Source organism: Pygocentrus nattereri, chromosome 6 (genome assembly GCF_015220715.1).
Source record: "Pygocentrus nattereri isolate fPygNat1 chromosome 6, fPygNat1.pri, whole genome shotgun sequence".
In the NCBI taxonomy this organism is placed as follows: domain Eukaryota; kingdom Metazoa; phylum Chordata; class Actinopteri; order Characiformes; family Serrasalmidae; genus Pygocentrus; species Pygocentrus nattereri.
Genome location: NC_051216.1, coordinates 222527 through 250214, shown reverse-complemented (window position 1 = coordinate 250214; position 27688 = coordinate 222527). Strand labels below are relative to the sequence as shown.

Sequence of the window (27688 nt, the reverse complement as noted above, 5' to 3'; positions counted from 1 at the left end):
GATCCATTCATCATGAAATGTTCACACAATGTGAAGGACAGCTGGTGTGTTGAAAATATGTAGAAAACTAAAGATCGACAAAAATGGAGATACATTTTTTCTTAGGTCAGCGAAGATATAAAATCCAAGATTACAGGAACACTGGGAGGAGTCAGGAATAATCAAGGACAGAATCTGGATAAAATCAGGGCAGAATTAGCATTAGACTAAGGCAGAGTTGGAATCAGACCAAAGCAGAAATCAGGACTAGATCAGGGTAGAGTCAGAATCAGAACAGGGCAGAATCTTTATCATGTCAGGGTAAAACAGGATCAGATCAGGGTGGAGTCAGCATCAGAACACAGCAGAATAAGAATCAGACCAGGGCAAAGTTAGGATCAGATCAGAATCAGGATCAGACTAAGATAGAGTCAGAATCAGACTAGAGAGAGGTCAGGACTAGACTGGGGTAGAATCAGGATCATACTATTGTAGAGTCAAAATCAGATCAGGGCAGAGTTAGAATAAGGGCAGATTTAAAATCAGGATCAGATCAGAGTGAAGTCAGCAAGAGGCCAGAGAAGAATCAAGACCAGACCACAGAAGAGTCAGAATCAGACAAGTGTGAAGTTAAGATCAGACCAGGTTGATGTCAGGGTCAGTCCAGGACAGAATCAGAATCAGACCAGGGAAGAGTCAGGATCAGACAAGCATGGAGTCAGCATCAGACCATGGCAGAGTAATAAAATCAGATAATGGCAGAATCAGTATCACATCAGAGTTGAATCAGGATCAGATCAGGATGGAGTAAGCATCAGAACAGATCAGAATAAGATCAGGGTGAAGTCACAATCAGACCAGGGCTGAATCAGGACTCGTTCATGGCAGAACTTGGATCAGATAAAGGCAGAGTAAGGATCAGATCAGTCATAACAGACATAATCAATATAATATCAAAATAATTATGAATGGAACATTGTTTTTTAACTGTTGGCTATGTCTTGGCTGTATTTGTTATGAAAATCCTAATGATTTATTTTACTTTGATAGGTCACCACCTCAGGACAGGCAGAATGAATTACCCAGCCCCAAAGAGAGGTATACTTCTAACCTCATCTTTTTGCTTTTCTTTTTTTCATGATGTGTTCCAATCTGTAGACTAATCATGGCAGAGTCAGAATTAGAACAGGGTGGGATCTGAATCAGGATCAAATGTCGGTAGAATAAATATCACATTAGAACAAAGTCTGTATCAGATCAGTGTGGGGTCATCAGACCAGAGCAAGATCAGAATCAGAGCGAAGTTAGGACCAAGAATTGGAATCACACTAGGGCAGATCTAGAATCAGATCAGGGTAGAATCAGATCTAGAATCAAATGAGGGCAAAATGAAGACCAGACCACAGCAGAGTATGGATGAGATAATGCTGGGATTAGGATCAGATCAGTGCAGAATTATGAATATTGAAGACGAGCCATGCAGCTATGTTCTGGATCAGTTGCAAGGGCTTAATGTTTCACGCAGGATTAGAATTTAGAACCATTTTGCCAACTGTGTTTGCACACTGTGGAATTAGACCTCCGCATTTAATACATCCATGCAGTGAAACATCCACTAGTGACCACACACACCAGGGGGCAGTGAGCACACTTGCCCGGAGCAGTGGGCAGCCCTATCCACAGCACCCGGGGAGCAGTTAGGGGTTAGGTGTCTTGCTCGAGTGCACTTCAGTCATGAATGAGAGAATAAGTGTAAAGTGAAAAAAGAAAAGGACCTATCACTTGTTGGATGCTGGTTGAGAGACAGCATGGAGTATGTTACATGATAAAAGCAATCCTCCAATACAACTCAGACCACATGATGCCAATGATTCCATGGTTAGTTGGGACAGACAGACGGATCATGTGTTTGATTGTATTGAAGACTGCTAAGAGATCAAAAAGAATCATAACTGACGACAATTTGGCTGATCTTGCTGCCCAGAGCTTCTCACTGATATGGTCCAGGTTCTGTTGAGTGCACCAGTTTGAAACTAGACTGGCTGGCATCCCAGAGCTGGTTCTGAGTATGAAAGAGGCAATTGACTATAGATTGCACATTCAATAACTTTAAAAAAGAAAGAAATGAGTGACACCAGTCAGTAGCTGCTGACATCAGAACTGTCAAGCATGGGCTTCTTTAGGATGAGAACCACCCTGGCAGTTACTTGATTGCTGAAAGAATGTGACCTGAGGACAGTCTAAATGAATTGCCCAGCCCCAAAGTGAGGTATACTTCTAGCCTTGACTTTGTTTTTATCTTTTCATTGTGTGCTAAAATGTGTATTCTAATAGACATAAAAAATATATCATCACTGTCCAAAGAAAAACAAGTATCTCCAAAAACAAAAGGCATTCTTAACTTGTAGTGTAAGTTGACAAAGATATTTTATTAAAAGTGATTTTAGAGCATTTCTATTGATCCATTCATCATGAAATGTTCACACAATGTGAAGGACAGCTGGTGTGTTGAAAATATGTAGAAAACTAAAGATCGACAAAAATGGAGATACATTTTTTCTTAGGTCAGCGAAGATATAAAATCCAAGATTACAGGAACACTGGGAGGAGTCAGGAATAATCAAGGACAGAATCTGGATAAAATCAGGGCAGAATTAGCATTAGACTAAGGCAGAGTTGGAATCAGACCAAAGCAGAAATCAGGACTAGATCAGGGTAGAGTCAGAATCAGAACAGGGCAGAATCTTTATCATGTCAGGGTAAAACAGGATCAGATCAGGGTGGAGTCAGCATCAGAACACAGCAGAATAAGAATCAGACCAGGGCAAAGTTAGGATCAGATCAGAATCAGGATCAGACTAAGATAGAGTCAGAATCAGACTAGAGAGAGGTCAGGACTAGACTGGGGTAGAATCAGGATCATACTATTGTAGAGTCAAAATCAGATCAGGGCAGAGTTAGAATAAGGGCAGATTTAAAATCAGGATCAGATCAGAGTGAAGTCAGCAAGAGGCCAGAGAAGAATCAAGACCAGACCACAGAAGAGTCAGAATCAGACAAGTGTGAAGTTAAGATCAGACCAGGTTGATGTCAGGGTCAGTCCAGGACAGAATCAGAATCAGACCAGGGAAGAGTCAGGATCAGACAAGCATGGAGTCAGCATCAGACCATGGCAGAGTAATAAAATCAGATAATGGCAGAATCAGTATCACATCAGAGTTGAATCAGGATCAGATCAGGATGGAGTAAGCATCAGAACAGATCAGAATAAGATCAGGGTGAAGTCACAATCAGACCAGGGCTGAATCAGGACTCGTTCATGGCAGAACTTGGATCAGATAAAGGCAGAGTAAGGATCAGATCAGTCATAACAGACATAATCAATATAATATCAAAATAATTATGAATGGAACATTGTTTTTTAACTGTTGGCTATGTCTTGGCTGTATTTGTTATGAAAATCCTAATGATTTATTTTACTTTGATAGGTCACCACCTCAGGACAGGCAGAATGAATTACCCAGCCCCAAAGAGAGGTATACTTCTAACCTCATCTTTTTGCTTTTCTTTTTTTCATGATGTGTTCCAATCTGTAGACTAATCATGGCAGAGTCAGAATTAGAACAGGGTGGGATCTGAATCAGGATCAAATGTCGGTAGAATAAATATCACATTAGAACAAAGTCTGTATCAGATCAGTGTGGGGTCATCAGACCAGAGCAAGATCAGAATCAGAGCGAAGTTAGGACCAAGAATTGGAATCACACTAGGGCAGATCTAGAATCAGATCAGGGTAGAATCAGATCTAGAATCAAATGAGGGCAAAATGAAGACCAGACCACAGCAGAGTATGGATGAGATAATGCTGGGATTAGGATCAGATCAGTGCAGAATTATGAATATTGAAGACGAGCCATGCAGCTATGTTCTGGATCAGTTGCAAGGGCTTAATGTTTCACGCAGGATTAGAATTTAGAACCATTTTGCCAACTGTGTTTGCACACTGTGGAATTAGACCTCCGCATTTAATACATCCATGCAGTGAAACATCCACTAGTGACCACACACACCAGGGGGCAGTGAGCACACTTGCCCGGAGCAGTGGGCAGCCCTATCCACAGCACCCGGGGAGCAGTTAGGGGTTAGGTGTCTTGCTCGAGTGCACTTCAGTCATGAATGAGAGAATAAGTGTAAAGTGAAAAAAGAAAAGGACCTATCACTTGTTGGATGCTGGTTGAGAGACAGCATGGAGTATGTTACATGATAAAAGCAATCCTCCAATACAACTCAGACCACATGATGCCAATGATTCCATGGTTAGTTGGGACAGACAGACGGATCATGTGTTTGATTGTATTGAAGACTGCTAAGAGATCAAAAAGAATCATAACTGACGACAATTTGGCTGATCTTGCTGCCCAGAGCTTCGCACTGATATGGTCCATGTTCTGTTGAGTGCACCAGTTTGAAACTAGACTGGCTGGCATCCCAGAGCTGGTTCTGAGTATGAAAGAGGCAATTGACTATAGATTGCACATTCAATAACTTTAAAAAAGAAAGAAATGAGTGACACCAGTCAGTAGCTGCTGACATCAGAACTGTCAAGCATGGGCTTCTTTAGGATGAGAACCACCCTGGCAGTTACTTGATTGCTGAAAGAATGTGACCTGAGGACAGTCTAAATGAATTGCCCAGCCCCAAAGTGAGGTATACTTCTAGCCTTGACTTTGTTTTTATCTTTTCATTGTGTGCTAAAATGTGTATTCTAATAGACATAAAAAATATATCATCACTGTCCAAAGAAAAACAAGTATCTCCAAAAACAAAAGGCATTCTTAACTTTTAGTGTAAGTTGACAAAGATATTTTATTAAAAGTGATTTTAGAGCATTTCTATTGATCCATTCATCATGAAATTTTCACACAATGTGAAGGACAGCTGGTGTGTTGAAAATATGTAGAAAACTAAAGATCGACAAAAATGGAGATACATTTTTTCTTAGGTCAGCGAAGATATAAAATCCAAGATTACAGGAACACTGGGAGGAGTCAGGAATAATCAAGGACAGAATCTGGATAAAATCAGGGCAGAATTAGCATTAGACTAAGGCAGAGTTGGAATCAGACCAAAGCAGAAATCAGGACTAGATCAGGGTAGAGTCAGAATCAGAACAGGGCAGAATCTTTATCATGTCAGGGTAAAACAGGATCAGATCAGGGTGGAGTCAGCATCAGAACACAGCAGAATAAGAATCAGACCAGGGCAAAGTTAGGATCAGATCAGAATCAGGATCAGACTAAGATAGAGTCAGAATCAGACTAGAGAGAGGTCAGGACTAGACTGGGGTAGAATCAGGATCATACTATTGTAGAGTCAAAATCAGATCAGGGCAGAGTTAGAATAAGGGCAGATTTAAAATCAGGATCAGATCAGAGTGAAGTCAGCAAGAGGCCAGAGAAGAATCAAGACCAGACCACAGAAGAGTCAGAATCAGACAAGTGTGAAGTTAAGATCAGACCAGGTTGATGTCAGGGTCAGTCCAGGACAGAATCAGAATCAGACCAGGGAAGAGTCAGGATCAGACAAGCATGGAGTCAGCATCAGACCATGGCAGAGTAATAAAATCAGATAATGGCAGAATCAGTATCACATCAGAGTTGAATCAGGATCAGATCAGGATGGAGTAAGCATCAGAACAGATCAGAATAAGATCAGGGTGAAGTCACAATCAGACCAGGGCTGAATCAGGACTCGTTCATGGCAGAACTTGGATCAGATAAAGGCAGAGTAAGGATCAGATCAGTCATAACAGACATAATCAATATAATATCAAAATAATTATGAATGGAACATTGTTTTTTAACTGTTGGCTATGTCTTGGCTGTATTTGTTATGAAAATCCTAATGATTTATTTTACTTTGATAGGTCACCACCTCAGGACAGGCAGAATGAATTGCCCAGCCCCAAAGAGAGGTATACTTCTAACCTCATCTTTTTGCTTTTCTTTTTTTCATGATGTGTTCCAATCTGTAGACTAATCATGGCAGAGTCAGAATTAGAACAGGGTGGGATCTGAATCAGGATCAAATGTCGGTAGAATAAATATCACATTAGAACAAAGTCTGTATCAGATCAGTGTGGGGTCATCAGACCAGAGCAAGATCAGAATCAGAGCGAAGTTAGGACCAAGAATTGGAATCACACTAGGGCAGATCTAGAATCAGATCAAGGTAGAATCAGATCTAGAATCAAATGAGGGCAAAATGAAGACCAGACCACAGCAGAGTATGGATGAGATAATGCTGGGATTAGGATCAGATCAGTGCAGAATTATGAATATTGAAGACGAGCCATGCAGCTATGTTCTGGATCAGTTGCAAGGGCTTAATGTTTCACGCAGGATTAGAATTTAGAACCATTTTGCCAACTGTGTTTGCACACTGTGGAATTAGACCTCCGCATTTAATACATCCATGCAGTGAAACATCCACTAGTGACCACACACACCAGGGGGCAGTGAGCACACTTGCCCGGAGCAGTGGGCAGCCCTATCCACAGCACCCGGGGAGCAGTTAGGGGTTAGGTGTCTTGCTCGAGTGCACTTCAGTCATGAATGAGAGAATAAGTGTAAAGTGAAAAAAGAAAAGGACCTATCACTTGTTGGATGCTGGTTGAGAGACAGCATGGAGTATGTTACATGATAAAAGCAATCCTCCAATACAACTCAGACCACATGATGCCAATGATTCCATGGTTAGTTGGGACAGACAGACGGATCATGTGTTTGATTGTATTGAAGACTGCTAAGAGATCAAAAAGAATCATAACTGACGACAATTTGGCTGATCTTACTGCCCAGAGCTTCTCACTGATATGGTCCAGGTTCTGTTGAGTGCACCAGTTTGAAACTAGACTGGCTGGCATCCCAGAGCTGGTTCTGAGTATGAAAGAGGCAATTGACTATAGATTGCACATTCAATAACTTTAAAAAAGAAAGAAATGAGTGACACCAGTCAGTAGCTGCTGACATCAGAACTGTCAAGCATGGGCTTCTTTAGGATGAGAACCACCCTGGCAGTTACTTGATTGCTGAAAGAATGTGACCTGAGGACAGTCTAAATGAATTGCCCAGCCCCAAAGTGAGGTATACTTCTAGCCTTGACTTTGTTTTTATCTTTTCATTGTGTGCTAAAATGTGTATTCTAATAGACATAAAAAATATATCATCACTGTCCAAAGAAAAACAAGTATCTCCAAAAACAAAAGGCATTCTTAACTTGTAGTGTAAGTTGACAAAGATATTTTATTAAAAGTGATTTTAGAGCATTTCTATTGATCCATTCATCATGAAATTTTCACACAATGTGAAGGACAGCTGGTGTGTTGAAAATATGTAGAAAACTAAAGATCGACAAAAATGGAGATACATTTTTTCTTAGGTCAGCGAAGATATAAAATCCAAGATTACAGGAACACTGGGAGGAGTCAGGAATAATCAAGGACAGAATCTGGATAAAATCAGGGCAGAATTAGCATTAGACTAAGGCAGAGTTGGAATCAGACCAAAGCAGAAATCAGGACTAGATCAGGGTAGAGTCAGAATCAGAACAGGGCAGAATCTTTATCATGTCAGGGTAAAACAGGATCAGATCAGGGTGGAGTCAGCATCAGAACACAGCAGAATAAGAATCAGACCAGGGCAAAGTTAGGATCAGATCAGAATCAGGATCAGACTAAGATAGAGTCAGAATCAGACTAGAGAGAGGTCAGGACTAGACTGGGGTAGAATCAGGATCATACTATTGTAGAGTCAAAATCAGATCAGGGCAGAGTTAGAATAAGGGCAGATTTAAAATCAGGATCAGATCAGAGTGAAGTCAGCAAGAGGCCAGAGAAGAATCAAGACCAGACCACAGAAGAGTCAGAATCAGACAAGTGTGAAGTTAAGATCAGACCAGGTTGATGTCAGGGTCAGTCCAGGACAGAATCAGAATCAGACCAGGGAAGAGTCAGGATCAGACAAGCATGGAGTCAGCATCAGACCATGGCAGAGTAATAAAATCAGATAATGGCAGAATCAGTATCACATCAGAGTTGAATCAGGATCAGATCAGGATGGAGTAAGCATCAGAACAGATCAGAATAAGATCAGGGTGAAGTCACAATCAGACCAGGGCTGAATCAGGACTCGTTCATGGCAGAACTTGGATCAGATAAAGGCAGAGTAAGGATCAGATCAGTCATAACAGACATAATCAATATAATATCAAAATAATTATGAATGGAACATTGTTTTTTAACTGTTGGCTATGTCTTGGCTGTATTTGTTATGAAAATCCTAATGATTTATTTTACTTTGATAGGTCACCACCTCAGGACAGGCAGAATGAATTGCCCAGCCCCAAAGAGAGGTATACTTCTAACCTCATCTTTTTGCTTTTCTTTTTTTCATGATGTGTTCCAATCTGTAGACTAATCATGGCAGAGTCAGAATTAGAACAGGGTGGGATCTGAATCAGGATCAAATGTCGGTAGAATAAATATCACATTAGAACAAAGTCTGTATCAGATCAGTGTGGGGTCATCAGACCAGAGCAAGATCAGAATCAGAGCGAAGTTAGGACCAAGAATTGGAATCACACTAGGGCAGATCTAGAATCAGATCAAGGTAGAATCAGATCTAGAATCAAATGAGGGCAAAATGAAGACCAGACCACAGCAGAGTATGGATGAGATAATGCTGGGATTAGGATCAGATCAGTGCAGAATTATGAATATTGAAGACGAGCCATGCAGCTATGTTCTGGATCAGTTGCAAGGGCTTAATGTTTCACGCAGGATTAGAATTTAGAACCATTTTGCCAACTGTGTTTGCACACTGTGGAATTAGACCTCCGCATTTAATACATCCATGCAGTGAAACATCCACTAGTGACCACACACACCAGGGGGCAGTGAGCACACTTGCCCGGAGCAGTGGGCAGCCCTATCCACAGCACCCGGGGAGCAGTTAGGGGTTAGGTGTCTTGCTCGAGTGCACTTCAGTCATGAATGAGAGAATAAGTGTAAAGTGAAAAAAGAAAAGGACCTATCACTTGTTGGATGCTGGTTGAGAGACAGCATGGAGTATGTTACATGATAAAAGCAATCCTCCAATACAACTCAGACCACATGATGCCAATGATTCCATGGTTAGTTGGGACAGACAGACGGATCATGTGTTTGATTGTATTGAAGACTGCTAAGAGATCAAAAAGAATCATAACTGACGACAATTTGGCTGATCTTACTGCCCAGAGCTTCTCACTGATATGGTCCAGGTTCTGTTGAGTGCACCAGTTTGAAACTAGACTGGCTGGCATCCCAGAGCTGGTTCTGAGTATGAAAGAGGCAATTGACTATAGATTGCACATTCAATAACTTTAAAAAAGAAAGAAATGAGTGACACCAGTCAGTAGCTGCTGACATCAGAACTGTCAAGCATGGGCTTCTTTAGGATGAGAACCACCCTGGCAGTTACTTGATTGCTGAAAGAATGTGACCTGAGGACAGTCTAAATGAATTGCCCAGCCCCAAAGTGAGGTATACTTCTAGCCTTGACTTTGTTTTTATCTTTTCATTGTGTGCTAAAATGTGTATTCTAATAGACATAAAAAATATATCATCACTGTCCAAAGAAAAACAAGTATCTCCAAAAACAAAAGGCATTCTTAACTTGTAGTGTAAGTTGACAAAGATATTTTATTAAAAGTGATTTTAGAGCATTTCTATTGATCCATTCATCATGAAATTTTCACACAATGTGAAGGACAGCTGGTGTGTTGAAAATATGTAGAAAACTAAAGATCGACAAAAATGGAGATACATTTTTTCTTAGGTCAGCGAAGATATAAAATCCAAGATTACAGGAACACTGGGAGGAGTCAGGAATAATCAAGGACAGAATCTGGATAAAATCAGGGCAGAATTAGCATTAGACTAAGGCAGAGTTGGAATCAGACCAAAGCAGAAATCAGGACTAGATCAGGGTAGAGTCAGAATCAGAACAGGGCAGAATCTTTATCATGTCAGGGTAAAACAGGATCAGATCAGGGTGGAGTCAGCATCAGAACACAGCAGAATAAGAATCAGACCAGGGCAAAGTTAGGATCAGATCAGAATCAGGATCAGACTAAGATAGAGTCAGAATCAGACTAGAGAGAGGTCAGGACTAGACTGGGGTAGAATCAGGATCATACTATTGTAGAGTCAAAATCAGATCAGGGCAGAGTTAGAATAAGGGCAGATTTAAAATCAGGATCAGATCAGAGTGAAGTCAGCAAGAGGCCAGAGAAGAATCAAGACCAGACCACAGAAGAGTCAGAATCAGACAAGTGTGAAGTTAAGATCAGACCAGGTTGATGTCAGGGTCAGTCCAGGACAGAATCAGAATCAGACCAGGGAAGAGTCAGGATCAGACAAGCATGGAGTCAGCATCAGACCATGGCAGAGTAATAAAATCAGATAATGGCAGAATCAGTATCACATCAGAGTTGAATCAGGATCAGATCAGGATGGAGTAAGCATCAGAACAGATCAGAATAAGATCAGGGTGAAGTCACAATCAGACCAGGGCTGAATCAGGACTCGTTCATGGCAGAATTTGGATCAGATAAAGGCAGAGTAAGGATCAGATCAGTCATAACAGACATAATCAATATAATATCAAAATAATTATGAATGGAACATTGTTTTTTAACTGTTGGCTATGTCTTGGCTGTATTTGTTATGAAAATCCTAATGATTTATTTTACTTTGATAGGTCACCACCTCAGGACAGGCAGAATGAATTACCCAGCCCCAAAGAGAGGTATACTTCTAACCTCATCTTTTTGCTTTTCTTTTTTTCATGATGTGTTCCAATGTGTAGACTAATCATGGCAGAGTCAGAATTAGAACAGGGTGGAATCTGAATCAGGATCAAATGTCGGTAGAATAAATATCACATTAGAACAAAGTCTGTATCAGATCAGTGTGGGGTCATCAGACCAGAGCAAGATCAGAATCAGAGCGAAGTTAGGACCAAGAATTGGAATCACACTAGGGCAGATCTAGAATCAGATCAGGATAGAATCAGATCTAGAATCAAATGAGGGCAAAATGAAGACCAGACCACAGCAGAGTATGGATGAGATAATGCTGGGATTAGGATCAGATCAGTGCAGAATTAGATCAGGGTGGACTCGGCCTCAGAAGATGGCAGAATCACGAACATTGAATGAGCATTACACTGTGCATATTACATCAACATAATTACTGATTAAGCATTGGAACTAATCCATTTTTTTCCCCCATTTTTACAGATGTAGATGTCAGGATAGCCAAAATGAATTGTTAGGTTTTTTAAACTATTGGCTATGTCTTTGCTGTATTGTTTAAGAAATTCATAATTATTTATTATTCCTGGATCAGCACCTTGTCATGGCGGAAGGACTTGTTTGGTCTAGGGATCTTCAGAGCCAAGTTGTCGGGAGCAATATGCTCCGGGTAGGGTCTCCCAGGGCGAACAGGTCTGGAGTAAAGACCCAGGCTAACTTGATCCAAAAACCCTTCATGATAAATGGACACAGCCAGGCCTGGGGGTAGCATCCCTCGGTGAGCGTCTTTTGGCCAGGCAGCCCATGTAACCCTGCCGGGCTTAGCCCAAAGAGACAACATGGGGAGACCATGTGGGCCCACCACCCGCAAGGTCCAGCATGAGGGAGCAATGTAGTCCCGTATAGGCAGTAGGAGATTACGGGGAAGCCATTGGTGGCCTAGGCCCCTGCGGCAGAAACTGGCTCTTGGTACGTGGAATGTAAACTCACTTGGGGGGGGGAGCTGGAGCTTGTGTGGGAGGTTGAGAGGTACTAACTAGATAAAGTTGGACTCACCACCACCCACAGTGTCAGCTCTGGAACCAGACTCCTGGATAGGGTTTGGTCCCTCTCCTACTCAGGGGTTGCACAGGGTGAGAGGCACTGGGTGGGTATGGGGAGACTCACAAGTCCCTGGCTGGTAGCTGTGCATTTGGAGTTTGTCCCATTGGTCACCTCAATACAAATTAAAATCATAGAGTGGAAAACTCTGACTGTGGTCTGTGCTTATGCAAAACCAAACAACAGGTCAGAGTATTCTGCTTTCATGACTGTCGGAGCACCCTGTTCAGAATGATTTCAGCTCCCACCTCTGGAGAGCTTTTTTCATGTCTCGGAGGAGGTAGGGGACATGGAGTCTGAATGGTCACTGTTTAAAACCTCCATTGTGGAAGCTGCCAGGCATAGCTGTGGCCAAAAGCTTGTGGGTGCCTGTCATGTCGGTAACCCAAGAACCCCCTGGTGGACACCTGTTTTGAGGGAAACCATCAACCTGAAGAAAGGCCTTTAGGGACTGGATGGCCCAATGATTATGTTCTTTTGGCTGAATCATATGGAGGCCTCCAGCGCGCACTGGAGTGGTTTGCAGCTGAGTGTGAAGCAGTTGGTAGGCTGCTCAGCACTTGTAAGTCTGAGTCCATGGTCTTAGCCTGGAAAAGGATGGCATGCCCACTCCAGGTAAAGGGAATGGACTTGTCCCAGGTGGAGGAGTTTAAGTACCTTGGTGTCTTGTTCACTAGTGACGGGAGGAGGGATCATGACATTGGCCGCAGGCTGGGATAGGCGGCAGCAGTAATGTGGTCACTGTACCAGACTGTAGTGGTGAAGAGGGAGCAGAGCCATAAGGCAGTTGGTCTACATTCCAACCCTCACCTGTGGTCATGAGCTGTGGGTAATGACCGAAAGAATACGATCGCACATACAAGCGGCGGAGATAAGCTTTCTTCGCAGGGTGGAGAGCACAATCTATTCGATACGGTGAGGAGCTCAGTCATCTGGGAGGAGCTCGGTGTACAGCTGTTACTCCTCCACATTGAGGGGAGCCAGCTGAGGTGGTTTGGGCATCTGATCCAGATGCCCCTGGACACCTCTCGGTGGGGGTGTACCAGGCACGGCCTACCGGAACAAGACCCTGAGGTCTTCCTAGAACCCACTGGAGGGATTATATTTCCAAGTTGGCCTGGGAGTGGCTTGGGGCCCCCGGCAATGAGCTGGAGGAAGTTGCGGGGGATTCTGTGCTCGCTCAACTGCTACCCTATTTGGACTAATTGGTTAATGTTGAAGATGATGATAATGATTTTACTTTGATAGGTCACCACCTCAGGACAGCCAGAATGAATTACCTAGCCCCAAAGAGAGGTATACTTCTAACCTTGACTTTTTTTTTTTCTTTTCATGATGTGTGCCAATGTGTAGACTAATCATGGCAGAGTCAGAATTAGAACAGGGTAGAATCTGAATCAGGATCAAATGGGGCTTAGGTGCCTTGCTTAAGGGCACTTCATTTATATTTACATTTACAGCATTTACCAGACGCTCTTATCCAGAGCGATTTACAAGAAGTGTTTTGTTTATCTAGAGAAAGTATCTTAGCTAGTTACTAGTAGGTTAGAGAGAGACAGTCCTGAGCTCAGATACTGCTAAGAAACAAAAAGTCAGAACAGAGTTAAACACAGAACAGTGCAATACAATACAGTACGATACATAAGTGCAGTACAATGCATTACGATCAATACTTAATTCAGTGTTCATTTAAGTGCTTTGTAAATAGATGACTTCAGTCACGTACTGTTGGCACAGGGGATTGAACCAGCAACCTTCCAAGGCTGGATCCCTAACCTCCAGCCCACGACTGCCCCTTAAATTGAAATAATGATATATTATCTCAAGGTAGATTGGAGCATAAACTAGGTGGTTTTAGGGTTCCAGGTGAAGGTCCAGTGAAATGTAAGGTTTGTATATTGTTTTATTTTGTCATCTTTTTAAGGAACAAAGCAAGTACAGGCATTTTTACCACCAAAATGTAAATATGCAGGGATAAAGAGTTGACATTCATTTGTTAACCTCCTTAAAACATAGATTAAGACAAACTTGAACTATTTGGATGAATTTCCTGAAGAGCATTTCAGGATCAGGATGAGATCAGGACAGACTCGATCAATGTAATGCTCAACAATGTAATGCTCAATTTCATGTTTGAATAGGGTTTTAAACCCTTAAGAAAAAAAAACATTCTTGTTTTATTCACAAGAATATTTAAATTAAAAAAGTAGAACTTATTAATCAAACTAGAAAATAAACTAAGAAGATGAAAAAGAAAAAAAAAATTGAGGACATCACAACTTTACGAGTTGATTTTCTCTCTTTATTTCTTTTCACTGTTTTAAGCATGAGTAAAGCAGTGGACCACAAATTAGAAAGTAGTGACGAGTCCAGAGAATCTGAACCGCCAACTGTGCTCAAGAAACGTGTAACTAAGAAGCACTGGGTGAAACTCCCGTTCCAGCTGAGCTCAACAGAAAATGATGGGCAGCAGCCACAGGAAACGAATGCAGATGATCCAAAGAGCTGCTGGATGCAATCAGAGGATGTGACGAAGGTGAGATTGTCTGTCTTTTTGTTGACAATTTTATAGTAATAACAGTAGACAAACCTATATTCAAATATCACTTTTCATTTTAGTTCAAATTAGTAAACTGTTAAAGAAGTCTGCGCTTTAAATGAAAATAACAGCACAATAAACCAGAGAAAATAAGTCATGGGCTTTGATTTTGGTTTAACATTTTGGGGCATTTAAATATAGTAAGATAAATGCATTTAAATTATTAATAATTTATTTCATTTCCATTATTACACAATTATGGAATTATGTTGTGCTAATTTAAGTTACACCTGCCTCACTCTTCTAACATTTCTGCACAAGGCTGTCTCCTTGGGTTGCCAGCTATTCAGCTGTTCAATTAACATTCATTAGACAATTCATTTTCCACTGTCTACATGCAAAAACAGTTTTCTGGTTGACCTTGCATGTTTACAATCTAACAGTCAAATGCAGTATGTCTATAGCAGCTGCTTTCAATGCAACTTGACCATGTCATGTCCTGGTTAGTGTAGTGGTTAACACCTCTGCCTTCTACACTGTAGACTGGGGTTCAATCCCCCACCTGGGCAAAACACCCTACACTATACCAGTAAGAGACATTGGGCAAGACTCCTAACAATGCCTTGGCCTTCCTGTGTAAAAACGATCAAATTGTAAGTCGCTCTGGATTAGAGCGTCAGCCAGATGCCATAAATGTAAATGGACTTCATATACGATGCTTTATTTTGTTTGGGTCACTGCCCAAATTCCCCACTCCCATGTCCCATGGAGTTGAAGCCTATATTGTCTATAGAAAGCGTTTTCAGTGTAATGTTACCACCATGTCTTGTCCTGGACTTTATGCTAAGATTATTCATTTATTTATTTAGGGGGTTTAGTAAACCAATGTGCTATATGCTAACCTAAACAAATATGTATTTAATGTCTTTAAGTAAAAAAACAAACAAAAAAAAAACCAACATCTACCAAGTTTAAATTATTAATACTCTCTGAAATGCTTTCGTGAGATCAGTGAGATGTGCCTGTGATCTCAAAGCTTAGGAGCGTTAAATGTCATGAACAAGACCTTGTAGCTGAGGTGAAATTTAAAAGGAAGAAAGTAAAAACTGAATAAAAGTGCACTAATATTCACACAGGCCATTACCTTCTGAGCCAGTCTGAAGTGATTTAGAGAGACAGCAGAGCAACCCGCCAGTAACACACTCCAGTCTAAACTAGCAGATGTAAATGCATGAATCCAGCATTTTGTAAGAACAGTATGTGTATTATTTTCAATGTATCTGTAGTAATAAAAGTCAGAGATATAACTGATTTGAGATTAGCAGCCAGTGTTACCTTTAACTGCTTTTGGCTGCACTAAAAAAGGTAAAAGTTGATGGAACTTTATTTTGAACAAAATTAGGACTTTCATTCGGTGTAACTGTGACAATCTGTCTGAGCTGCTAAAAATAACTGAGTATCATCAGCATTGAAGTGAAGCACAAGATTGTATTGTGGGATGCCATATTGTACTTTAACTGACAATCTTCAATCATCCTCACTGTTATCAGAGTTGTGGCCAGATCATCAGTAATAATGTATTAGAAATTATGAATTATTCTTTAGAATTCTAACAAATGAAAAACTTCAAACATAAGGTCCTCCTAAAGCCAATTTTAGGAGACAGTAAATAACAATAAAATAAAGTTTCTCATTGTTTGAAGGAAATGTGATCATTAAAATTTACAATTAAAATTTAGTGCAACGCTTTTCTTATTAGAATTGTTAGATAATGTCAGGACTGGACAGAAGTCAGACAAGCACAGATTATGTGAAGGAGATAATAATAATAATAATAATAATAATAATAATAAATAATAATAATAAAGGGCTTTAGACAAAAAGGTACAGTCAAAAACAGCCCAAGTCAGCAATAGCAAACTGGACAAATAAGGGAACATACCAAAAGACGAAGTCGAGATAAACCAGCCCAACAGACAAAGTGGGAGAAGCAAAACACGAGTGGAAAACAGGCAAAGGCCAATATACGGAAATACTATCAGACATGGAACGCTTTGCAATGCCAGGGAGCTCAAAACCCGGCAAAGAACTGAACAAACAGGTGAGTAAATACAGGCCGAGACTCAGGTGACAATACCTAATAATCAGGAGACGGAGAGAGCAGGTGTAGGTCATGTGACTTTGGCTAGGAGTCATGTGAGAGTCAATGGTATTCTGGGTAATGAAGTCCTGGTCGGCTTGGGAGCCAAAGGGAAGTGTGAGAGATAATGATCAGATGTGATGACACACACACACACACACACCATTCACAAAGATGAATTAGAAAGCAATTAGTAAAAAGACAGGAGTAATTAATATTTATAAGAATGAAAGGGATCATAGCACACAAAGTATAATAAACAAAACAAATGTGAAACAATAACAAATATATATACTAATATCAATCTAAGGGATACACATTGGATTCAGACTTCTGTGTTTGTGTTTGTATTTGTGTGTGAGGGTGGACATCATGGACCTGGGCCTTTTTTGCCCAGATGCCAAAATAAGTTTACATAAAATAAAGTGTTATTTATTTTTCTGTTATATATTGTGGCGAGCATGGGGTTTTCCTGGATTGGCCACGTTGCGGCCCTCCAGTCAGAGTAGGAGGGGCCATGCAAATGTGGCTGTTGCCGTCTTCACCCTCTGGCAGGAGTGCAGCTAGCCTGATGGCCTGGGCATGGTTTCCTCCAGGTTGAGTAGTCTGGTTTCACTCTCCGTGCAGTTTAAATGCAGTAAGCGAGTAGTAAACTAAACAAAGAGCACTGTTGGGAAAGAACATGTCTCCGCCGGTCGTCACAATGGAGTTGGTGGACGAGATAGACCGACTGAAGCAGCGAATTCTCAAGCTGGGCATGGAAGAGTTCCAGCGAGAGAGCGGCGGCCTGCGGGAAGTGGGTGCCGGGCGATACGCCGGCGCAGCCTTGCCCGACGGGGCTAGCCAGCCACGAGCCCGGCTGGTTAGCGACGAGCGCCACCAGTGGTTGGACGGCAGCATCGAGAGGAGGCTGGGGGACAGCGAATGGCACGGGCATAGCCACGCCCCTCTCGCTTCGATGGCAGCGAGTATCCAGCTACCCCGTTACAACGGAGAGGCCGCATGGGAGCCGTATGTAGCACAGCTGGGAGTGGTGGCAAGACACTACGGGTGGTCCCCGGTGACGATCGCTGCCAGGTTATGCTTGGCGCTGGAGGGCAAAGCGCTGCAAGCTCTGGTGGACCTTCCGGTGGAGGAACACGGGAACCTGGAGGCCCTCAAAGCGACCCTCCGTCAGTGCTTTGGGAGGGTCCCTGCGGTCCAGGTCTTGCGGCAACAGTTGAGAGAGAGGAGGCACGGAAAGGGAGAAAGACTGGGTGTCCTCGCGGTCGAGCTTCGCGCGCTGGTGAGACAAGCCTACCCTGATTTCTCGGCCAGCGTGTGGGACGAGCTCGCGTTAGACGCATTTTTCAATGTGCTAGCACCCGGTAGCCTGCAGCAGCACGTCAGGCTGAGCAAAGTCACCTCACTCAGCCAAGCGGTGGAGGAAGCAGAGAGAGCGGAGCTCATCCTGAAGGACGTAAGGCCTGCCGCCTGCTACCAAGTCGAGGTAGAGGAGGTGGACGAGCCAATGACATGCCAAGCCCACCCAGCGCTAGGTCCAGCAAGAGCCTCGGGTGGAAGCCTCATCCGATGCTGGCGCTGTAAGAGACGCGGACACAAGGCCAGCCAGTGTCGCGCCCAAGAGCCAGCGGGAAACGAGTTCAGGGCCCCCCAGTGAGGGATGGGGTGCCCCTGAAAGCCAACACCCTCAAGCGAGAACTGGTGGTGGGGAGGCTGGGCACAGGACATGGACTCTGGCTCAAGTGCACCGTACAGGGCGTGCCTGTCACAGCCCTGGTGAATACCGGCTCTACCGTGTCCATCATCCGGCCGGGCGCGCTGTGCCTGCCCCAAAAGAACGCCACTGTGGCATGGGAGCCTACCGACACCATGCTGAGGTCAGTAACCGGGGAAAGAATTAAGATGGGAGGGAAGAAAAGACTGTGCGTGGGGCTAGCCAAGAGAACCCTGCAGCATGAGTTCTGCCTCGCTCCCATCCGCGATGCGTGCATACTCGGGCTGGACTTCCTCAAGGCCCTGGGCACGGTCCTTGACATCCCCGCTGCGGCGCTAATATTGGGGAGGACGCGCATTCCGTTGGCGGCGCTTCCTAATGCTGAGCAAGACCGTGTAGTGGCGACGGCCAGCGTACAGTCCAGGGATCAGGGGCTGGCCGGGCCCAATCAGACACAGCCTGAAGGGGAGGGGCTCCCCGAAAAGATCCCCAGCCAGAGCACGCCAGAGGCAGTGAGGGAACTGTAGCGCCGCAGCAGCGAGGGGCTCACGGAGGAGCAAAGCCAGTGGCTGTGGGCACTGTTGCAGGCGAACCTGGATGCGTTCGCGGCCTGGGAGGAGGATTGCACCCGGACAAGTCTTGTGCAGCACCAGATCGACACGGGCTCCACTGCACCCATTCGACTACGTGTGCACCGCCTCCCCATCGCAAAGCAGCAAGCAGCTGAGCAGAAACTGAAAGAAATTTCTGAGAGCGGAGTCATCGAGCCATCTAACAGTCCGTGGGCAGCCCCTGTGGTGCTGGTGAAAAAGAAAGACGGCAGTTGGCGTTTCTGTGTCGACTATCGCCGCCACAACGCAGCCACCAAAGTGGACTCATACCCACTGCCTCGTATCGACGATGCCCTTGATAAGGTGACAGGGTCGTCGTGGTTCAGCTCGCTGGACTTGCGGAGTGGGTACTGGCAAGTGGAGCTGGCGCCAGAGGCTAGGGAGAAGACCGCATTCACCCTGGGGGCGCCCCCGCCACCTTTGAGCACCTGATGGAGCGAGTCCTGGCGGGCATTCCTAAGGAACGGTGTATCCTGTACCTGGACGATCTGCTCGCTCACGCACCGACCTTCGATGAGGCCCTAGCCTGCCTGGAACAAGTGATCAGCGCCATCAAAGCCGCCAACCTCCGGCTGCATCCCAAGAAATGCCTCCTCCTCCAGTGCAAGGTGCAGTTCCTGGGCCATGTTGTCAGTGGAGACGGAGTGGCTACCGATCCGGAAAAAGTGCAGGCCGTCCGGCACTGGCCTACACCGCACGACGTGAGTGAGCTTCGAAGCTTCCTTGGGCTAGCCTCTTACTATCGGAGGTTCATTCAGGGGTTCGCAGACATCGCAGCTCCCCTCCACCGGTTGACGGAGAAAGGCGCAGCGTTCCAGTGGAAGGATGGGGCAGACAAGGCATTTCGGCAGCTCCGCAATGTGTTGTGTGTGGCTCCTGTGTTAACGCTCCCTCAGGTGGGTGGACAGTTTGTTGTGGACACAACTAGCGGGTGCGGTATCGGGGCGGTGCTATCCCAGGTTCAGGGGGGTCAAGAGCGTGTGATAGCTTATTATAGCCGCGCTCTCAGTAAACAAGAGCGTAACTACTGCGTAACACGCCGAGAATTGCTTGCCGTAGTGTCAGGTCTGAGACACTTTAGACACGATCTTTATGGCACACCGTTTGTGCTGAGTACCGACCACGCTTTGTTAACCTGGCTGATGCAGTTTAAAGAGCCAGAGAGACAGGTAGCTCGTTGGATTACTGCCCTCCAAGAGTTTAAATTTGTCATTCGACATTGCGTGGGACGGTTGCATAGCAACGCCGACGCGTTTTCACGCCGTCCATGTCTAGAGGTAGAATGCCGCTACTGTGTGCAGTTAGAGCAGAAGGCGGAGCAGGTAGAAGAACGGGTAGCGGCCGTGGGGGCAGCGGATAGCAAATTGATAGAGAGCTGCGGGTGCGAGGAGTTTCAGAAGGCCCAGGGGGAGGATCCGGTGCTCCGTAAAGTTTTACAGTGGAAACAGGGGGGGGGGGTGGGGGGCACCGGCCGGAGTGGAAAGACGTTACGCCGCACGGGCCGGACCTAAAAGCATATCGGTCCTCCTGGGACAGTCTAAGCAAACGCGAGGGGCTGCTGTATCGGCGCTGGGAGGACACTGTTCCCGACAAAATTGTGTGGCAGTTATTAGTTCCGCGCAGCTTGAGGCGGCGCGTACTCCAGGCGGTGCATGGACCCATTGGGGAGGGACACTTTGGGGTCAACAAGACACTGAGACAGCTCCGCCAGCGGTTCTACTGGCCGGGCTGTCGGACGGACGTGGAGCTATTTGTGCACTGCTGCGACGCGTGCACAGCCAAGAAAGGTCCCACGGGGAAGTCCCGAGCACCCCTTCAATCGTTGCAGTCCGGCACCCCCATGGAAAGGGTCGCTGTGGACATGTTGGGACTGTTTCTGCGCACCAAGGCTGGCAATCGCTACGTGCTAGTAGCCATGGACTTCTTCACGAAGTGGCCAGTGGCCTATGCGGTCCCCGACCAAAGTGCAGTCACCACCGCGGAGCAGCTTGTTGAGGAGTTCTTTTGCCGTTTCGGCTTACCGGAGGAGCTTCACAGCGACCAGGGGCGCAACTTCGAGTCGCAGGTCATGGCCGAGGTCTGTCAACGCCTTGGGGTCCGGAAGACCCGTACCACGCCCCTGCATCCTCAGAGCGATGGGTTGGTTGAGCGGTTTAACAAGACGCTCGCCACGCAGTTGGCCATCCTTGCGGACAAACACCAGCGCGACTGGGACCGGCATCTGCCGCTGGTCCTGTGGTCGTCCCGAGCGGCGGTGCAGGAGTCTACGAGTTTCACGCCAGCACAGCTGATGCTGGGAAGGGAGCTGCGCACGCCTACGGACTTGGTCTTCGGACTGCCCGTGGGGTTGGATACCCCCGTGAACAAGACATGTTATGCCCACAACCTCAGAGAGCGCTTGACGGCTGTGCACAGAACTGCAAGAGAGAAGCAAGAGGGGGCTAGCGCACTCCAGAAAAGGGCGTACGACACGCGCTGCCAAGGTGCCCCTCTGGCGCCGGGGACTGCCGTGTGGTTCTACAACCCAAGGCATTAAACAGGACGCTGCCCTAAGCTCCAGTCCGACTGGGAGGGCACATGCCGCGTTTTGCACAGGCTGTCGGAGGTGGTTTACCGGGTCCAAACGAGTTGACGGACTGTGGTCGTTCACCGTGACCGACTGGCTCCTTACCGGCCTAAGGGCAATGACGTGGCCGAGGAACCGCCAGGGACTTTGGGTGGGGAGAACTCGGGGGGGCCCAAAGAAGGGCTTCTATGTCTTGCTACAGCTTGATTGTGGAGATCAATGAGAAGTTCATTGGACTTCATGGCTTGTTTTTTATTTTGAAAATGATCTTATAGACCCAGGTATTAAATTAGATTAGATTAAATGACCCTTATTAATCCCACAACAGGGAAATTTCACCTCCACATTTAACCTATCTGGGCAGTGAAACACCACACACACACACACACACACACACACACACACACTAGGGACAGTGAGCACACTTGCCTGGAGCAGTGGGCAGCCCTATCCGCAGCGCCTGGAGAGCAATTGGGGGTTAGGTGTCTTGCTCAAGGACACCTTAGTAATGTACCGTTGGCGCTGGGTATTGAACCATCAACCTTCCAGTCACAGGGCTGGTTCCCTAACCACCAGCCTACAACTGCCCCATGCACTACACCAAATATGACCAATCAAATATGCAATACAATAAACTGTGTAAAAAAGCCAGTGGACTTTGAGTCCACTGTGTGCACAGTGACCTTCCTGGGTCCTCTATATATCTATAAGTAATGTCAAAATGGACAGTATTATTAAATTGTCTGAATTATTCAAATTTACAACCAGCAATTCAAAATACCTATACTGATACTTTATATAGCACCTCATCAAATAAGGCAGCTACACCCCCAATCCACCTGTGTGTAGAAGGATTATGCTTATGAATAAATCAAGTTGAAGTACATTCATTTTAAAAAATGTAACATGTTTTAAGGCATGTTTCTGTCAATTCTTTAAACAGCAAGGGCTCACCCATGAGTCCAAAGTTTTAGTACCTACATCTATAACACAAGAGTAACTCAGAAAGGCGGTAGGAAATAATTTTCTTAAACTACTTGATCCAACTAGGCTTGCAGTTAAGGTCCTGCACTAGGTCCCCATGCTACACCCACATGGTTCCCCCACATTTGCTTTTTGGCCTTCAGAGACTCACAGAGGGACACCAACCCCAGACCTGACTCCAGGGGTAGGTCCCAGATTTTCATTCCATACATGTTTGCTTTTGTAGACCCTACCAGGAGCATACTGCTCCAAATAACTTAGCCCTGGAGATACCTAGACCACTTGGCTATGCCAAGCCCTTCTGCTATGCCAAGGCCCCAACAGAGGAAGGGCTCCATGGGATAGCCAGTGGTTAGTTCCATAATGCAGTTTCACAAAATAGTGCAAGACCTTTCCTTAGTTTTATTATCCTAGTCTGAAAAGGAACATCTTCTGGAGGAGGATTCTATAATACGAACTCGTGTTGTTCTAAATCTTCTCAGGGCAGGCCCCAACATTTTCTGAGGTTAAACAATTTTTAGCACTTTTAGACTGGAAATCCATCCATCCATCCATCCATTTTCTAAGCCGCTTCTCCGTCAGGGTCACGGGGGGATGCTGGAGCCTATCCCAGCAGTATTCGGGCAGAAGGCAGGATACACCCTAGACAGGTCGCCAGTCCATCGCAGGGCAGACAGACAGACACAGACAGTCACTCACACACTCACACCTAGGGGCAATGTAGCATGTCCAATTGGCCTAACTGCATGTCTTTGGACTGTGGGAGGAAACCGGAAAACCCGGAGAAAACCCACGCAGACACGGGGAGAACATGCAAACTCCACACAGAGAGGACCCCGGTCACCCAGCCGGGGAATCGAACCCAGGCCCTCCTCGCTGTGAGGCGACAGCGCTACACACCACGCCACCGTGCCGCCTAGACTGGAAATATTATGATAAAACCAAATCTATGTTGCTCTTCTAGATCAAAAACTATTAGCACAAAAAAATACTACCTTGGTATTTTAGATGATGGGTAACTGATAACTTCCTAGATCTGTACAACATTCTCGTCCATGGTTCCTCAGGGTGCACTTCATCTATATCTTGTTGCAATAGTTTTCACACCGGCCCTCAGGGCCTCTTAAGTGTTCAGATTTTTTGCTCCATGCCAACACAGGAGGATGGGACAAAAATGAGGACCATGTTGGTCAATTTAAGATCTATTTTAAGTACTTTGTGTAGTGCTGGACATCCTAAGCCATTTTACGTTCACGGTGTTGTGAAAGAGCAAGAACACATCTCTTTCTCTTTTCTTTTTGTAACGGATACTCTCCAGACAGATTGTAATCCATGACACCCTTTTATTAAAAAACACAGAAAAAAAAATAAAACAGAATCAGAGCCAGAAACAGGCCAAAAAGCAAAAGGTCTAGGTAACATCAACAGTCAAGTATTCAGGAAAAACTGGCAATACTTCACAGGGAGCCAGTGTTACTGAAGGTCCTTATATAGGGAGGTAAATGAGCTGCAGGTGAGGGGGTCAGGGTGTAACTAGGAAGTAAGTCAGTATTCAGGTGAGGCTGACCTCTGATGGCAAAGCCAGGTATTACACCGACACCTATTTTCTTTCACTTTACTTTTTTTTCTAGAAACCACTAAAACAGTGCACTTCACCAGCAAAGGCATTTAGTCCTCGGACCCAACCTAAAGGTACGTCCTTGCATTTCTGGTACTTCTCAGCTATGCTTTACCTTTCATGAGAATGAAGGCTTTTATTTCATTAATTCAATTCCATTAGGCTGGACAGACTGTAAGCCAAAGCGAGGACAGATGGATAACTGTGTCTGTCCACCCATTGGAAAAGTGTAAAAACACCACAACACATTTTACTAATCTGTCAGAAAAATTAGTCAACACTTTTACACCTGGGCACTTTCTTCTCAACAGTTCCTTATACTACTTAAAAAGGAAACTTTAGCAATTAAACTATGAGACTCCTGTTTCTTTGTGTCCCTGAGAAACATGTTTTCTGCCATGTGCTGGGCTGACAAAGTGAAAGTGAACATAGTATTTCTGAAATATTTATTTTATCTGGTTAATTGTTCTGTCTTGTTATAAATTGTATTCCTGTGCTGTTTCCAGTATCACTAGTCTCTATCGGCATAGATTTCGGCACAGCATTCACTGGATACAGCTTCGGGTTTAAAGGAGCAAAACAGATTCGGCAGCCTAAATGGGGTGAAGAGTACGGAATGAACACCCCCAAAACTCCTACCTGCATTTTGTTTGATGAAAATAAAAATTTTCTGAAGTTTGGCTATGATGCCATAATGTATTACACCAGACAGACACGGAGAAATGAAGCAAAGAAGCTTTTCCTCTTTGACGACTTCAAAATGGAGCTCTATGGCAAGGTATGTCTGTAGCTCCAGAAAGTGCTCATTGCACAGTACTTTAATGAACAGACCAGTGTCCCAAATGGTAAATACTGTTAACGTGTTATTTTTAGTGTTATACTTAATACCTCAGAGTTAACTTTAACTGAGCTCAGCAGGTGCTCAGTCACACAGGTGATTATTTATTTCTCAGGTGTTGCACAGAGACTCAATGATGACTGCCAAAAACGGGAAAAAAATGAGAGCTATGAAAGTGTTCTCTGAGAGCCTGAAATTCATGAAAGATCATGCCCTGGATATGATGGGAAAGCACACAGCTGGAGTAACGTACTCTGCCTCTGATGCTACATGGGTTTTGACGGTTCCAGCCATTTGGAGCTCTGCAGCTAAACAGTTCATGACAGAAGCAGCTACAGAGGTGGGCGTGATGATATTAACAAGAAATGGACACTGTAGAAATGCTACTGTAACATGATTTACATTAAATATTTTGAGGTTTTGGCTGTTGCACCCAGCATTACCCCAGAATATGAAGAATAATCTTAGGGATCTTTATGTTTAGGCTGGTCTGGTGACAGAATCTGAGCCTGAAAGACTGATTGTAGCGCTGGAACCAGAAGCTGCATCTGTGTGGTGTAAACAGCTCCCAAAGGAAGGTTTTATGGAAGGAGATCTTACAGAAGCAGAGACAATAGAACAAGTTCCAGGAACACAGTACATGGTGGTGGACTGTGGAGGTCTGTAAAGATTGAGCTGTTTGTGTTGCTTTTCAAATTTATTTTACAATGATGTTCATTGGAATCTAGTAGATCAAAGATAAGTTACAGACATGAATAATAAACCACTTAAACAAAAATGTAGTTTACATTCTGAACGTGATGGACAAAGTAATACAGAGTGTGTCATTGATACGTTTGGAACTTGGTTCTAGAGGAAACTATGTGAGTGGTTCATTGTTCCTTTATAAAGGAAACTGTTAGAAAGTTAGAAACTGTATGTACTTATGGATCATTTAAGCCTGCACTGCATATAGTCAAATGGTATTAAATTCTCTAACAGAGTTATATTTATGATTCCAACACAGAAACATCTAACTGAGCCAAAATTCCACTCATGGTTTATATAAGATTGTGAAATCTGTTTCTCTGAGCATGAAGTACTGAATGCTGCACTGTGCCTAATGTCAGTGTTACTACTATGGAATGTTTCTCTTGTTTTGGCAATTTTGACTCTTCATGTTTTCTCTTTTCAGGTGGAACCATCGACATCACGGTGCATGAGGTGGTGGAAGGGGGTCGTCTAAAGGAGCTGCACAGAGTATCGGGAAATAACTTGGGTGGCCAGACAGTGGACAAGAACTTCATAGCATTCCTCAGAGAGATATTCTCTGAAAAGGTGTTTGATGAGTTTGAGAAAAACTATCCCAGTGAGCTGAAGAGGCTGATGTATGATTTTTCCATGTGTAAGCGTTATGAAGGAGAGGTGCTGGTGCAGTGTCCTTATAATTTACAAGAGCTAGCCAGGAAAGTAAAAGACATAGAAGACTATTTTGAGGGAAACAGTGATGCTGAATGGGAAAGTGGGTCAATATTGCTGTCAGGGACAAAGTTGAGAGCTTTACATGAAGACTGTATCCAAGGCATAGAGAACCTGATGGAAGATATTTTGGAGAAAAGCAACCTGACCATCAGGTATATCTTGCTTGTTGGAGGCTTTGCCCTGAGTCCTTACGTGAACGGCTTTGTTAAAGAGAAGTTTGGGTCTAAGTATAAGGTGCTCTGCCCTATGGATGCTACAATGGCTGTTGTGAATGGAGCTGTTATATTTGGCAGGATGCCGAATGTGGTGGAATCACGGATCTGAGTACTGTGATGTTTGTTTTCACTGCCTGGAAAAGAATGGCAGGTGAATGTTTTTGATGAAAGTAAAGGGTACACCTTTAGTACACTGATGCAGCACTGTTAGTGTGAAATCTGATTAAAGAACTGAATAATATACATATTTATGTTATTTGGGGGAGGGGCTTAATCATTTGCTGTGCAGCATTTTGAGATTCTAAGAAACACAAAAAAATCCATACATACATTTATACGTGTTTTTGTTCATCTTCATTATAAAGCTTTGTACAAAACTTAAAGACCTGAACCTGAAATGTTACAGATAATGCAGTTAAGAGATTCTGGGTTTTTGGGAACACATCAAAAATAAATAAGAAGAACTTTTTTCTGTTGAATGTTGTCTTTTTTCATTCTCCTGTTTGTTTGAGTATTTCAATGCAAGCACTGAGGGCAGATCAACAGGATATGATGGAAAGGGTAAAGTAACCCACCTAACATGAGGTACGGTGTCACATAAATTAATATGTCTGGCTTTCAAGTTTCAAGTCAGCTTTACGTTTTAGATGCAGGATGACTGCAAGTTTTTGGTCATGCATCATAGTTCTTTTATTTAAAACTTAGGTAACACTTTATAGTACAGGTCCATGAAAATTATTAACATGTTACTAATTAATGTGTTAATTAATGTTAATATTAATATCCGAATAACTGTTAATTAAGATTCTTTATGTAAAACAAAATGTCTGTTTTGAGGTGAAGTAAATAATAAAAAGTATTGCCTGATAACCACTGCAGTAATCTGCAGGAAAATCAATGGCTTGTATGCAGCAATATTGAATAACTGACAAAGGTTTTGTTTTTCTTACATAACAGCAGCTGAGCTCAGTTTCAAAGGGTCATAATGTAATGTTGGTTTAGTTAATCAGAAATGATGTGTCACGCTTGGCTCCTCCTACTCCCCCATGTGCTTCTTGTTTA

At 44.0% G+C, this 27688-nt stretch overlaps 1 protein-coding gene across 9 annotated transcripts in view; it reads left to right on the top strand.

Moving 5' to 3' along the window:
- Positions 1-27105, top strand: part of LOC108444146 (heat shock 70 kDa protein 12A-like) — a 46361-nt gene extending 19256 nt beyond the window's left edge. For 3 of the 9 annotated variants that reach the window (XM_037539193.1, XM_037539192.1, XM_037539196.1), the window contains 6 exons: positions 14263-14473; positions 24126-24186; positions 24619-24890; positions 25066-25290; positions 25435-25609; positions 26125-27105. In XM_037539193.1, coding sequence (XP_037395090.1) covers positions 14263-14473; positions 24126-24186; positions 24619-24890; positions 25066-25290; positions 25435-25609; positions 26125-26735 — 1555 coding nt within the window. In that variant the 3' untranslated portion in view covers positions 26736-27105. Of the gene's footprint in view, positions 1-8347; positions 8392-10817; positions 10830-13185; positions 13234-14262; positions 14474-24125; positions 24187-24618; positions 24891-25065; positions 25291-25434; positions 25610-26124 lie in introns of those variants that run through there. The other 6 variants (XM_037539191.1, XM_037539199.1, XM_037539194.1 and 3 more) reach the window with 5 other exon arrangements.
- The last annotated feature ends 583 nt before the right edge of the window (positions 27106-27688 follow it).